General features: G+C 55.2%; 1 protein-coding gene across 7 annotated transcripts in view; it reads left to right on the forward strand.

Moving 5' to 3' along the window:
* The window catches only part of ABLIM2 (actin binding LIM protein family member 2), a 190,775-nt gene that overhangs the window by 147,361 nt on the left and 28,281 nt on the right, over positions 1-15,133 (forward strand). For 3 of the 7 annotated variants that reach the window (XM_024246401.3, XM_054553664.2, XM_054553669.2), the window contains 2 exons: positions 728-869; positions 14,895-14,956. In XM_024246401.3, coding sequence (XP_024102169.2) covers positions 728-869; positions 14,895-14,956 — 204 coding nt within the window. Of the gene's footprint in view, positions 1-727; positions 7,491-14,894; positions 14,957-15,133 lie in introns of those variants that run through there. The other 4 variants (XM_054553665.2, XM_054553670.2, XR_008524318.2 and 1 more) reach the window with 3 other exon arrangements.

Below are 15,133 nucleotides of genomic sequence, written 5' to 3' on the forward strand. Positions count from 1 at the left end.
GCCAAGGGTAGGAGGCCCTTCCATCAATTTCCTTCCTACATTTAGGACGCACACGTCTCCTACCGAGGTCCTGGGTATAGGCCCGTGTGACTTGGTTATGGTTCTGTGACTGAAGAGATGTGTACTGTGAAAGGGAAATAAATTAAAGTGCATCCCTGGGGCATCCATTATTCTAGGACAGGTTCAGCAGACGTTTTTCATAAAGGGCCAGAGAGTAAGTACTTTTGGCTTTGTGGGCTGTACCATCTCCAATGCAGCTACCGAACTCTGTGAACGCAGCCAGAGCCGAGGCACGAACAGGCATCTCCGTGTTCCAACAACGTATTCATGACAAAAGGAGGCTGCAGGCTGGGCTTTACCTGTGCTAGGGCTGGAAAACAGGGCTGTGTGTAGGGAGAGCCCAAGGCTGGACTTGGACAGCATCCCTCATTCTCCCCGTGCGGAGGAGCCCTTTGGGCCCCTGGCCTCCCGGAGCCTCAATGGCTGTGTCCGTAAGATGGGGCAGCTCCATTTCCTCCAGATGCTCCGTGTACCTGTGCAGCATCTGGATAGGTCTCACTAAATGGCAAGATTTTTATTGAAAGGTGCGTTTCTCACATATTGAGTTTTTTCACAGTGGGATCAGCTTGTACGTTAGAAGTAAGGAAGCTACAAGAAGGGTCAAGTGAGATGCTCCCACCATTGCAGATGACCTTGAAATTCGCGTGACTTTGTTTTTTACCTTCAGCAGAAGAGCAGCTGGCTGATGCTCAAGGGGGATGCAGACACAAGGACCAACTCTCCAGACCTGGACACCCAGTCCTTGTCCCACAGCAGCGGGACCGACAGAGACCCTCTCCAAAGGATGGCAAGGGACAACTTTCACTCACGTGAGTGGTTCTTTTGAAGAAGGAGCTGTGATGTCCACAAAAAGCCTCGCAGCAAAGGGGCCCCATAACTCAGAGCCATCCCCCCAAATCTAAGCCTTGCCTGTTAAAAAGCATAAAAGCAAAGCCCACAAATCTAGGGACCGACCGGAAGGAAATATGGGGCTTTTGCAGTTTGCCGGCTTCCCAAGAACTGTCCCCGGAACCAGTGTGCTAACGAGGGCCACGCCTGCATGTCCCCTCACAGATCTCCAGGGCCTGCAAGAATGCAGAAACCCAGATCTGCTCCTGGGCCGTTTAGGAGAAAGGCGTCCGGGCTGCCAGGTGGAAGTCAGGGCCTGTTCCCTCCAGAGCAGACATGGGCATGGTCCGGCTGATGAGTGCAGACTTGGAGTTGGTAACGGGCACCATCCCTGTCCCCTGTGACTCATCCTGAACGAGGCATGGCCTCAGGCTTCATAGAGAGACAGTGATGGCATCTGCCTGACCCTACGGGTGTTTTGAAGACTGAATCAGGAGTGATTTTCAAATGTAGAGAAAACTCCAGATAATGCTGTTTGCTTCCAGCCGCTGTAAATCATAGGTGAAAACCAGTAGCAAGCGCTCACTCAGTGCCTCCCAGAAGCAGCGTGCGGGTCTCAGCTGGGCTGGGGGCAGTTTTCAATGGGCAAGGCTTGGGCTTAGCTTGGAAGCAGGGGCTGGGAGAGGATGGATAGGGGTGTGAGAGCAGAAGAAAGACCTGGCTTTGCACTGAGGCAGTCCCAAGTTCAAATCTGAGCTCACCACTGACCCGTCGTGTGATGGGGGCCAAGTGTTAGGAGACTGGAACTGGGTATGTGTGTGGCGTTTGGCCGGCCATAGTAGCTGCTCAGTAAACGGAAACTGTTTCTCATCCTCATCCTCATCCTCATGCCTGCAAACTGTAACCCGTCTTACTTAACAGTGAAAGTAGAAAAGTGTTTCAATGTGACGGGAAAGAGTGAAGACACAGAAGCTTGGAAATGATAATGTGTTAAAGAATCACTTTAAACAAAGAAAGGTGTGTTGCTTGTGTATGATCTCTGTAAGCAGGTGTCTGTGCACCCCTCGGGCCTCTGCCCCCGCCTGGGGTGCAGCTTTGTAAATACCAGGATCCCAGCGTTCAGGCACAAGGCTGATGTCACCATGGGAAAGCCACCCCCACCAAAAAAAATCCACCAGAGGGAGAGGGGTTCACCCCAGATGGCAGCGTGCTCCTTCCGGAGGAACTGCCCGCCTCATCTGCAGGCAGGGCAAGGGGGCTATGGGGCTGGTCCACGCGTGCCTGCCTGTGCCCCCGTGGGCAGCTTCATGCCAGTCCTCCAGTCCTTCTCTCTCAGATCCCAGGAATCCCTGCCCCCGGCTGGTGCAGCACCTGCCTGTGGGCCAGGGAACATTGGCCTCGCTCGTGGCCCCTCTGCCCCGCACTCACGTGTCAGATGCCGTTGTGTTTAGAGGAGGAGAGCTCCTCTTGCACCAGCTCGGCAGCTTCCCCAGCACTCTCTCCACCTTGCTCAGTGTCCCGGCATCAAGGCATTTGCCCTGGGAACCAGGAAATCAGTGTTTGGGGATCTCAAGGTGGCATCATTCAGCGTTCAGTCCTTCCCTTGCCAGGTGGCCGGCAGAACTCTACAAGGCTGGGGCCATACTGATGACCTCCCCACAGACTCTTCAGGGAGGCCAACTACTGTCCCCAGAGTTCCTACTGACGTTTGTGGCCTGCCTGTGGCTCAAGACTAAGAGAGGAGGGGGGGTGCTGTGTGGGAGAAGCCGGACTAGAGACGGGCTGCCCGCTGTGACCCCCGTGCCCGTGATACTCTGTGTGACCTGCACGTGTGGCCTTCACCTCGTGCACTGCTTTCTCGTTTGAAAATGCCAGAGCGTAGGTGCCCTGGAGTTGCCCCAGGAGTACACGAGCCTGGTGGGTGGCCGGCCCTGCGAGGCCCGGAGGCCATGTCAGGTGTGTGGATGTCAGGTGGTCACTCAGCGGCAAGGGCATGTGTGCCAGCCCCGCCCCTTGCCGTCACATTCTTCTCCCAGGCTGCCTGTGCAGATGCACGCAGGCTGCGGCTGCCTCCATGCTGGCGTGCTGGGTCTGCAGGACTCCGATGGCCCGTGCTGCACTCATGAATTCCCCGGGGAGATTCTGCTCCAGCACAGACATATGTGTCCTTCCCCTGGCTGTGCCTGCTTATGAAGATGTGGCTATGATGCTGTCCTTCCTTTGCTTTCTCCTGGTGTTCCAAAGTCGCTTCCTCTGAGCAGGAAACCTGCTGTGTCTAACCATTCTGATTGTGCCTTTACTTCTGTCCCGATGGCATTGCCTTGTTTCCCGATTTGCATGGAAATGGCAGCAAGGACCCAGGCTGCCGGCTGTGCCTGGATCAGGTGAGCCTTGCCGTCTGCAACCTCCTGAGGAATCCAGGCAGGAAGGGGAGCACACGGAGATTGAGAGCCAGCCACCCTTTTCTCTCGGGGTTCTTTTGATTGTCACCAAGTAGCCCCCAGACCTGAGTCCATGGGCACCAGTTTCATTTGTACACAGCTTTTACTGAACAAAGCACTTGCACACAGCAAGGCACGCCACCTGCACCCCGGGACGTCCATCTGTAGCGCGCCCAAGGAAGGTAGGATTGTGACACCCAACACAGTGGGCACTCAATAAATGTCTGTTGAATTGAAATGCGTTACATTCAACGGGTATTTATTGAGCACCCACTCTGTGCCAGACGCTGAGCGGGGCGCCGAGGGGGACAGAGAAGACGAGAGCAGCCCCTGACCTGGAGAAGCGTGCAGGGAGCTGGGAGAGGCAGAGACGCCGACAGAGCGAGCTCACGCGCATCCCGCCACCACCTGCCCGCTGGGCACCTCTTTGGCTTCGCAAGGTCCCGATCACAAACTCATCTCACCCACAACACCATCTGCACATCTCACCCGGGACTGGATTCATCATTCAGTCATTCATCCATCCCTCCACCAAATACTTACTGAGCACCTACTATGTGCTGGACATGGTGCTAGGCAGTGAAGAGGCAGTGGCGAGCATGGCCCAGTCCCCATTCCTCAGCAGGGAAGCCAGAGGACTTTATGGTGGTGACAAACCAGGGAGCCATCCCTATCCCATTAGCTCCCAGCAGGAACTGCCACCTCTCCAAAGAGGGCATCATAGTGAAATCTATATTTTATTATTGACTGCTTTTCTGTTCCTGTTTATACTACACATAGGGCATTATCTGGACTATGTGCAGAGTAGTTTATATTATCAGTGCACCTGATTTCTGCACAGGAAGGGAGTCTATTGATTTTCTGTTATAAGAAGTTTTCTAGGACAAGGCTCGCTGCCTTGGGGGAGGAACACAAGGTGGTGTGGACTCCGCGTCCCCAGCAATCGGGCCTGCTGCTGCTTGGAGTCCCACATTCCTAGCCCCTTGAGGCCCCATCCTCTCTTTTCAGGTCTCTCACGTCCCACCCTCGAAGGTCAGAGGTGTGTCAGCATAATACAAACCCCCTGGGCAGTTTGAGGCACTGCCCAGAGGACTCAGTGGCCCCTAGAAAGGACCCAGCACTTCCGAAGGGAATAAGACCCTTTCCTCCAATCCCAGCACATGAGGCGTGTGTGGGAGGGTGGGAGCCAAGGGCGGTCTGGCCAGGTGGGAGAGGGGGTGAGGAAAGCTCTGAATTAACCGCTGCAGCAGCACAGGGGAGGCCCCAGTTGGGGGCACTTCACCTCCAACCTGGCTGTGGCTTGGCATTTTCTGTCACCTTCTGTGTGTTCTCTCGCTGTGGGACCGGGCGGAGTCCCGTGTCTGGTGGGATGTGCTTGTCTCTGCTTGTCTCTCCGCTGCCTGGTCTCGGCGCCCGTTGGGAGGGAGGGTTAGGAGACAGCACCCCTGCTGCAGCTTTTCTGTTCCTGGCAGCAGAAGGGAAGGCGGTGGGTAGGGACAAGGCACAGGTGGCCTTCCTCCTTTCCCCTTTTACTCCTCTGGAGCTGCAAGATGGGGCAGAAGAGTTCTTCTCGCGTTCCTTAGTCCGTGGTTGAAGGAAGAGCCTCCCTGACATGCTACTGTCAATCTCGTGAGGGTATCTGGTGGGACGGGCAGGGCACCTGGCTCAGGCTTAGAGACGTGAGACCCCCTAGGTGTGGAATATGTAGACATCAGAACTGGAGGAAGAGGGCCAGGCACAATGGCTCACGCCTGTAATCCCAGCACTTTGGGAGGCCGAGGCGGGCAGATCACCTGAGGTCAGGAGTTCGAGACCAGCCTGACCAACATGGTGAAACCCCATCTCTACTAAACACAAAAAATCAGCCAGGCATGGTGGAGGATGCCTGTAATCTCAGCTACTTGGGAGGCTGAGGCAGGAGAATCACTTGATCCCAGGAGGCAGAGGTTGCAGTAAGCCGAGATTGCACCATTGCACTCCAGCCTGGGCGACAGAGCGAGACTCCATCCCCCCCAAAAAAAAAAGAAGAAAAGAAAAGAAAACTGGAAGAAGAGCATAGTGGTCCAGAGACAGTGGGTGGGAGCTGCCAGTCAACAGATGCAGGCAGTCCCCAACTTCTGACATGGGACTGTGTGACTTTCCACTGGCGTGAAAACGATGTATATTGGGTAGAAAGCGAACCTCAGTACCCACACACCCTCCAGTATCCACACACCCATTCTGTTTCTCACTCTCAGTGCAGCATTCAGCGAATGACACGAGACGGCCAGCGCTCTATGATGCACCAGGCTGTGCGCTAGATGAATCTGCCTGGCCGAAGGCTAATGCAGGTTTCTGAGCATGTTTAAGGCAGGCTGGGCTAAGCCATGATGTTTGCTAGGTTAGGTGCATTCAATGCATTTTTGACTTATGATCTTTTCATCTTACTGGGTTTATGGGATATGATGAGCCCGTGGTGAGCCAAGGGGCATCTCTCTGTATTTCATGAGTGCTTGGTGTGTTCCGGTGCTGTCCTGGGTGCTGGGGACAGAGCAGAGGCCAAAACAGCCAAAGTTCCCTGTCTGGGAAGCCGACATTGTACTAGGGGCTGGGACACAGAGAGAAACAAGCTGAAAGTGAGTTATATCAGTGCCCTGTGCTAAGAGGGCTAGAGAGGGCTGGGGGAAGGGTGCACTTTCAAATACAGTAAGTAGTCAGGGCAGAGAGACGGTACCTGGCACGGCTTGAAGCGGTTGTACCCTTGAATAGGGCCGGTATATGGGGGAGGGCATTCCACCTCCCCCAGGGCGGAGGCCGGGCCGTGGGTTGGAAGAACAGTGAGGGCCATGCGTCAGGTCACAGAGCAGTTTGTGCACCCTTGGGAGGACCCAGGTCTGGCCGGACTTGGGATTTAAGCAGCACAGACAGCCTATAGACAGGTCTGGAGGCAGGAGCAGGGCAGCCTTGGGAAACCAAGACAGTGAGGGTGGAGCAGGTGGGACTCGCCAGAAGCTGGTGGAAGCAGGCTGAGGTCCAATCAGGAAAGGTCTGGAGCGCAGTGCCAGGGAGGGGGACATCAGCATGACACGAGCGTGAGAGGAGATGTTGCATTTTCCGTGTTTAAAACATCAGAAGGCAGCTGCACAGACAGTGGACTGGAGGCTGCCCAGCCAGGGCAAGAGGAACTGTGGCGCCCACAAAAGCAGCAGGGGGCCTTGGAAGGATCTCACTGGCAGGGCCCACATGGCGGCAGCTCAGGAACCACTGGCTGCGGGGGTGACGGAATCAAAGAAGACACTGGGTTGGCTCTGGTGCAGGCCGGCAGAGGCCACCTTTATTCAGAGATGGGATGAGAACAGGTGGGTGTCTTCACGTTGGCTTGGAGAGCCTGAGATGTCCGGGGGGTTGCCGGGGGGCAGACGGAGCTCAGAGGAGAGGTCCAGGCTGGAGGCAGCGACTGAGGGTCCCCGGCTCCCAGATGGGACTGGAACCGTGGGAGCTGGTAGCCCCAGCCACTCCGACTGTGAGCATGTGGCTGTGTCCTGAGTTTGTGTTCCTCAGGGTCTGAGATTCAAATAAGGTGTGATCTCCTGCCCGGCCCCCAGCCTACTCTTTGTCAGTGTCCTCCCATCTCCCCATCTCAGCAAAATGCTGGGAGGAGAGAGAGAAAGAAAGAAAAAGAGAGAGAGAGCACACACATGCGTGTGCTGACAAGTGGGCAGGTGGGAAGGTGCCATCGCGGGGCAGGAGATTCACAGAGGAAGTGGGGAGGAGCGCCCAGGAGGGAGAAAGCCAGGAGAGGGAGTCGGCCAGGGAAGTGGGGAAGGGGGCAGCCAGCAGGGCCGATCCTGCAGAAAGGGCATGGAGGGACAGCCCAGGGAGAGCTGGGGGCTCAGGCATGGCCACCTTGGCATCCAGCTGGTGGCTGGAGGGTCCCTCTGTACAGAGGCTGTTAGGGAGGAGTGGCCAGCTGGGGCCACAGTGATGGCCTTTCTGGAAAGCCTGGCCTCCTGCTGGGCAGGCAGGGTCCTCTCTGAGCCCCCAGAGAGTAGAGGGAGCTCCAGAGGTCAGAGAGAGGACCCCGGCCCAGGAGAAGATGCTGTGGCTGGAGATACACACCACCGCGAGGAGAGTGGCCCCAGGCAGAGCATGCTGGGCTCCGGAGCCCCAGGGAGCAGCCGCTGCCGTTGGGTTGGCTGGAGACTAGCTTTTAGCTGGAATCCCCACGCCTCCCCGTGCCCAGCAGGCTTATCCAAGCCTAGGGACTGTACAGGGTGTGGCCTCCCAGTTCTGCGGGTAGCAGCACAGGCCCTGGTTGGCACCCCGTGTCCCTCTGAGAGCTCACGTTGTCTCATAGCCACAGCCCCAGGGCCTTCTCTGTCCTCCTCCAATGCTGCCTGGGCCCCCACACCGGAAGCTGTGCCTCCCCTCCCCAGTCCAGCTGAACTGGCGTTTCATTCACTGCTGCTCAGGGTTGAGGGGTGCCCGTCTTCCTCAGATGGAGACACCAAGGCTCAGAGAGGGGACCCGAACCTGCGCAGCACCACAGCCTCCAAACCTCCTGCCCGTGCACCCGAGAGCAGATGGGAACTGCCCAAGCAAGTGGCTCACAGGTCAGGTGACCACAAAGCAGACCCGGACGCTGTGTGAGCCACAGTCCTCTGCCCACAAGGTGCCCGGCCTTGAATATCCAGCGGTGACTTTGACCTCTGATGAGCCAGCCTAGAAGAAGACAGACCCACAGAGAACAGGCTCAGGGCCCTGGACCATGGATTTGTCACCTGTGTGCTTTTCTCCCTGTGGACTCTTAGTGCCTGGGAGCAGCGTGAGAGTCCCATGCCTCCCGTTCCCAGGCAGTGGCCTCACCATCCGTGCTTGTGATTGGCTGTGTCTTCCCAAAGCCTTCGGGGACAGCTGCCTGAGCAGCAGCCTTCCTTCCTGGGACCCAGCATTCGTTCTGTGGGGTGGGGGACATGAAGGTGGCCACCCTGAATACAAAGCTGCAGAACTGTCCAGAAGAGCACCTGAGGGGGCCCCAGAGAGTGCTGCCTGAGGGCGCTGCTCCACCCACAATTCAATCCCAGCCTGTCACTTGCTGTGTGACCTTGGGCACTGCATGCAAGCGCTAGTCCACCCATGATTGAATCTCAGCCCGTCCCTTGCTGTGTGACCTTGTGCACAAGAGAAACCTCTCTGAGTTTGAAGTTCCTTCATCTATAAGAACAGGGATGATCCAGTCCTGCCAGGGAGCATGTGGGGGTTGATGAGCTTGCACGTGAGCACACGGGGATCCTGCGGCCTGACCCTGAGGGATGTTGAGGCTCCGCACCTGGAGTCTACAAGCCAGGCCATGGCAAGCCCTCTGTGGTCATCTTGGGCCCATCTCACTTGCTTCTGAAGTCTGCAGCTCAGACCAGCCAAGAGGCCTCTCGTTCACCACTGCTCAGGGATGAAGGGTGCCCCCCTTCCTCAGATGGAGACACCAAGACTCAGAGAGGGGACCTGAACCTGTGCAGTGCCACAGCCTCCAAACCTCCTGCCCGTGCACCCAGGAGCGGATGGGAACTGCCCAAGCAACCTCACAGGTCAGGTGTCCACAAAGCAGACCTGGACGCTGTGTGAGCCACAGTCCTCTGCCCACAAGGTGCCCAGCCTTGAATGTCCAATGGTGACTTTGACCTCTGATGAGCCAGCCTGGAAGAGGACACACCTGTGGAGAAGAGGCTCAGGGCCCCAAGAGCAGGCCTAGCGGGATGCTGAGGGCAAGTTGGCTATGGCAGGCTTCATGGAGGGGAGGCGGCCGGGAGCCTGGTTTGGCTGAGCCTGGGCGTGGAGTGGGTGGGCATCCGGTGCCTGCAGGGCCTCATGTAACTGGCATCAGGACTACCCAGTTGCCGCCATGCTCCTGGCCCCCTACCTGCCTTCTCCCTGTGGGTCTCTCTCTGTGCTACACACGCCCCGCCTCTTGAAGGCTGTCTGCTTCCATCTGACACGCATTAGACCTACATGCCTGCAAACCCACACCAGGGCACACTGGCTTGGGAGCAGATGGGGTTACTGGTTCCTGAAGCCGGGACCCCTCCTCATCTCAGCCTCTCTAGTTAGTAACTGTTTGACCTTGAACAGATCACTTGATATCGTTAGGTCTCAGCGTCCTCATCTGTAAAATGGGTTCGTGTTTAGTGTGTAGGCTGGTGAGAGTCAAGTGAAATCTCTAAATATGTAAAGGGACTTTTTAAACCAGTGATTCTTGGCCGGGCACAGTGGCTCACGCCTGTAATCTCAGCATTTTTGGAGGCCGAGGCAGGCAGATCACCTGGGGTCGGGAGTTCGAGATCAGCCTGACCAACATGGAGAAACCTTGTCTCTACTAAAAATACAAAATTAGCTGGGCGTAGTGGTACATGCCTGTAATCCCAGCTACTCAGGAGACTGAGGCAGGAGAATCACTTGAACCCAGGAGGTTGCAGTGAGCCAAGATCACGCCATTGCACTCCAGCCCGGGGAACAAGAACAAAACTCCGTCTCAAAAAATAAAATAAATAAACCAGTGATTCTCAGCGCTGGTTGTGCACAGGATCCCTGGGACCTTTAAAATCTACAGATTGCTGGTCCACCCCGACAGAGACCAACTTCAGGAGTCCAGACAGCAGTCCAGGGAGTGAGATAGCGTCGCCTCGTCTCTCCCTGCTCTTCTCTGCTACATACAGCTAAACGGACCTGGAAATGATACGGCAGACGGTTGGTCACAGGACAACTCTAAAGGTGGGAACAGCAAAGTGGCCTGGCAAGGCAGCCTCGGGACCTCAGGGGACAGCAGCCCTGCATGCCCACTCCCACCCCCACCCAGCGGCAGGAGGTGGCCCAGGCCTGCAGACTGCCAGCCTCCCATGTGGTAGCAAAAGGTGACGAGGCAGGTGTTTTCCTCCTGCAGCCACACTAGCAGATGGGCAGGTGGCCAGCAGGCACCCCGCAGTCCTGAGGGTGAACCCAGGGGCATGGTCTCCACCCATGGCAGGCATCTCCCACCCCCACCCAGCGACACAGGACACCCCAAGAAGGGCATTTTATCCCCACAGGCAGCACCGGCAGGGACCAGGTGGGCGGACCGGCAGCTCCAGGTGAAGTTAGCAGACCAGAATAGCACTTCAGCAAGCATTCTGAAAACCAAATTGTCATTGGAACCATAGCCTCCAAAAGAACAGGCCATACACGTGAAACCTAAACAGGGTGACAGCCTGCTCAAATAGAGGATTTAACACTTAACAAGACCAGTCTTCTAACATAATATCCAAAATGCCCAGGATACTGCAGAAAAATTACCCATCACACAAAGAACACCGAAGATCAATGATTTGAATGAAAAAAGACAGCAGAAGGCCGAGCGCGGTGGCTCACACCTGTAATCCCAGCACTTTGGGAGGCCGAGGAGGGCGGATCAGATCACCTGAGATCAGGAGTTCAAGACGAGCCTGACCAACATGGAGAAACCCCATCTCTACTAAAAATACAAAATTAGCCGGGCATGGTGGCACGTGCCTGTAATCCCAGCTACTAGGGAGGGTGAGGCAGGAGAATCGCTTGAACCTGGGAGGTGGAGGTTGTGGCGAGCCGAGATCGTGCCATTGCACTCCAGCCTGGGCAACAACAGCGAAACTCCGTCCCCCACCAAAAAAAAAGAAAAAAGACAGCAGATACTAACACTGAGAAGAATCAGATGGTGGAATTGTCTGACAAGGATTTTAAGGCATTTATCACTAAAAAATGCTTCAACAAGCAATTACAAATAGTTTAGAAACAGTGGCTGATGAGGGGGTCTCAGGACTCGGGGAAATACACAACAACCCCACATCTCCCACCCAGCAGCAGCAGGAGACCCGGGCCTGGAGTCTAGAACACGCAATTACAGATACTTTTGAAACTGAAAAGGAAGCCTCACCAAAGAAATATAAGCTATAAAAAATGGAAATTATAGAACTGAAAAAATAACCAAAATTAAAAATTCACTGGATGGGTTCAATCACAGAAAACCCAAATATGACAGGAAATAATCCGTGAACTTGAAGACAGAGCAGAAATTATCCTACATAAACAAAAGAGAAAATACGGGAAAAAATGAACAGAGCCTCAGGGACCTGTGGGACAATATTTGTTTCATTCAATTCCTAGGAAGAGAGGAGGAAGAAAATGGGTTTGAAAAAGTATTCAAAGAAATAATAGCGGCTGGGCGCAGTGACTCATGCCTGTAATCCCAGCACTTTGGGAGGCCGAGGTGGGCAGATCACGAGATCAAGAGATCGAGACCATCCTGGCCAACATGGTGAAACCCTGTCTCTACTAAAAACACAAAAATTAGCTGGACATGATGACGTGCACCCATAGTCCCAGCTACTTGGGAGGCTGAGGCAGGAGAATCGCTTGAACCTGGGAGATGGAGGTTGCAGTGAGCCGAGATTGTGCCACTGTGCTCCAGCCTGGGCAACAGAGCAAGACTCCGTCTCAAAAAAATAAATAAATATGTAAAAAATAATGTCTGAAAACCTAACAATTTTGGCAAAAGAAAGACATAAACCTACAAGTTCCAGAAACCAAGTGAGTCCCAAAGAAAGAGGATAAACCCCAAAAATCTGCACCAAGACACATCATAATTAAATTTCTGAAAATTAAGGACAAAGAAAAAAATGTTGAAAGCAACCAGAGAGAAAAAACAGAAGGGAAACACCAATTCGAGTGATAGCAGATTTCTCATCAGAAACCAGAGGCCAGCAGGAAGTGCCCTGACGTCTTTCACATGCTGAAAGAGCAGAACTGTCCTCATGAATCCTGTGTTGGTGAAATATCCTGCAGACCTACCCCTAAGGAATCTTCTCCAAACAGAAAGGAAATGATAATAGAAGAAGGCTTGGAACTTCAGAAAGGAAAGAAGAACATCGGAATAGGTAAAACCAGGGACAAAGCATAATAGACAGCCCTCTTTTTGGAAAGAATCATATTCTTACATCACGTTGGATGGTTGAAGCAAAATTTCTAGCACCATCGGATACGGGTGCTCAAAGGAGACAGAAGACATCCCTGAGACTGTCGTAGTCAAAGTGGGGAGGATAAAATTGCCCTCGCGGAAGCAGGGTTTCCACCTACGTGTGAATCGGTTAAAAGTCGAGACCGGTCGGCGGCAGCCTGGGCACTGGGAACCTGGCATGCTGTCCAGGTGACTCCAGGGGCAGGCAGGTGGAGGCCCTCGGGCTTAAGAGGGGTGCAGGACACCACAGAGGGTGTCCTCTGTTCTCGAGGCGGTAGGCCCGTGTGCATCGGAATGGTCCGGAAGGCTTGTAAAAACACAGATCCCTGGACCCCAGCCCCAGAATTCTGACATAAGAGGTCTGGGGTAGGGCCCACTAATTTGCATTTCTGACAAGTTCCCTGGCAAGGTTGGGGCTGCTAGCCGGGGATGCCAGTTTGAGAACCACCCCTCTAGCACCTTTGCTGATAAGGAGCTCCCGCTACAGCTGGAGGGGCCCTCGGGATCCCAGAGCATGCCTGGCTCTGGGCATGAAGGCGGAGGCAGGTGTCTCCTGGAGGAACCCCAGGACTGCAAGGCAGGAGGCCTCGTCCGGCATCCCGGGGCTGCCGCTACCTGGCTGGGTGACCTCAGGCAGGTTCCCGTATGTCTCGGGGCCCTGATTCCCCTTCTGTGACATGAGAAGAGCTGGCTAGGCCATTTACCTGGGGGTGCCGAGGAGGGGCTGGGACAGGGAGGAATAGCCCCGAAGGTCTGGCCCCCACCCCTCTCACCACGTCTGTCTTCCCAGCTCCTCATTTGCCTGTTTTGCATATCAGGGTTCACATAAAAGCTCACGTGTCGAGGGAGTTCCTCTGCTGAGAGAAGTCTGAGGACCTTGATCTTGATGTTTAAAACGCCTTCCTGACCCACATGTGGAACCTTTCCACTGGCTACCCTGTTGCAAACAAGCCCCCAGCTGAGGCTCCTCCCACAGGCTTCTCTGTGTCCCCATGTGACCTTCATGGAATTTCTTCTCTGTCCTCATTGAGTCCGTGAGGAACCCCCAAATGAAAGGCCCCCAGAGAAGCATCTTTTGCTCAGAAGTGAGGTCCCTGGAGAGAGTGGGTGGGCAGTTCTGTGCACAGAACCTGCCTTGCCCCTGGAGGCATGGTCCTTGCTACAGACATGCGGCCTTGTGAGCACTGAAGGATATGACCTACCTTCCCCTCGGAGGCCTCATGGGCAGCTTGGCAGCTCCCAGGAGTGAATGTGGGCATCTGGCCCTGTACATGGCTGGCCTGCACCACCAGGGCCCAGTATTGGGGTGACACCCTCAAATGAGGCAGGTGTGAGCCATGCTCTTTAAGGCCCCACAGGCTAGCGGAAAGACAGAGAGTTTAGCGACCCAGGACAAGTCTTTTAAGGATGCTTCCCTGGGTGTGGAGGGCCCTGCCCCTCCAGGGTCCAGGCTCTGCCCCTTCCTTTCCAGAATGCAACCACACCACCTCTGAGCCAGGCAGGCGTTCGCTTCCTCCCTGCTCTCCCATCACATGGCATTGAAGAGGTTACTTCAGAGGTTTCAAACTCCCAGCAAGCTCCCAGGCCCACCCAGGGCCAGCCAGGGACACGAGTGATGGAGGGAGTTCAGTGGGGGCTGGGAAAGGCCGCCCCCTCCTGACAGCCCCAGCGAGCCTTGCTCCACAGGGAATCCAGAGTTCATTGTCTCAGACCAGCCCTCTATTATTTCACGAGAAGCTAGAAATTTGGATTTTAATATGAAGCCCCCCAGTTGCAAGCAACTCAGGAATTTATTTATTTATTTATTTATTTATTTATTTATTTATTTATTTATTTATTTAGAGACAGGATCTCACTCTGTCTCCCAGGCTGCAGTGCAGTGGTGTGAGCATAGCTCACTGCAGCCTTGAACTTCTGGGCTCAAGGGATCCTCCTACCTCAGCCTCCCAAATAGCTGGGACCACAGGCGTGCACCACCACAGCCGGCTAATTGCTTTTTGTAGGGGTGGTCTTGCTATGTTGCCCAGGATGGTCTTGAACTCCTGGCCTCAAGTGATTTTTCCCACCTTGGCCTCCCAAAGCTCTAGGATTACAGGCGCGAGCCAACATGCCCAGCCAAGAAGTTTTTAAAATAAAATTGCCTCCAGGCCCCATGTGCTTGGTGGTGGGCCTCCATTTGCTACCTCTGGCACAGGATAGCACAGCTCTGCTGTTCCTCCAGGGTTCCAGAGACTGTGCCCCTACCTGACTCTGCCCAGCTCCCCTGTCTGTAAAGTGAGGGGCTTGGCCCAGGTGCCGGGTGGTGCCCAGGCCAGAGCCTGTCCCTGAACACAGGGGCCAGCTGGGCTGAGGTTCTGTGGCGTTTCCGGTGTCACGGGCAGGCTCAGGACATTACCCCTCCGTGGCTTCCTCCTCAGTCACCACTGAGGCAGGGCATGGTCCTCAGGGGGCCTCCCCTGTGTTGCTTGCCCAGCCTTGCCCACCCCGGTGGGAAGCCCCCCAGGGCTGCACCCCCGTCGCTGCACCGAGTCTGCGCGCGTGACAAAGCTGTGCTGTGTCTGTTTCAGGATTCCCCTATTCCAAATCTGACCCTCTCCCAGGACATGGAAAGAATGGCTTGGACCAGCGGGTAGGTACTGACCCCTCCCTGGCCACAGGGTACTAACGATTGCTGTGAGGCTGAGCACGTTTCCCACAGCTTCTTGACCACACAGCAGGAGGAGAGGCCCCGGGGACCCTGCGACCCACCTGCCTCTGCCTGATGCCCCTCCCAGGGGCTGCCACTGCCACCACTGCTTTTTCCCTA

This window comes from Pongo abelii, chromosome 3 (assembly GCF_028885655.2).
Source record: "Pongo abelii isolate AG06213 chromosome 3, NHGRI_mPonAbe1-v2.0_pri, whole genome shotgun sequence".
NCBI classification, from domain to species: domain Eukaryota; kingdom Metazoa; phylum Chordata; class Mammalia; order Primates; family Hominidae; genus Pongo; species Pongo abelii.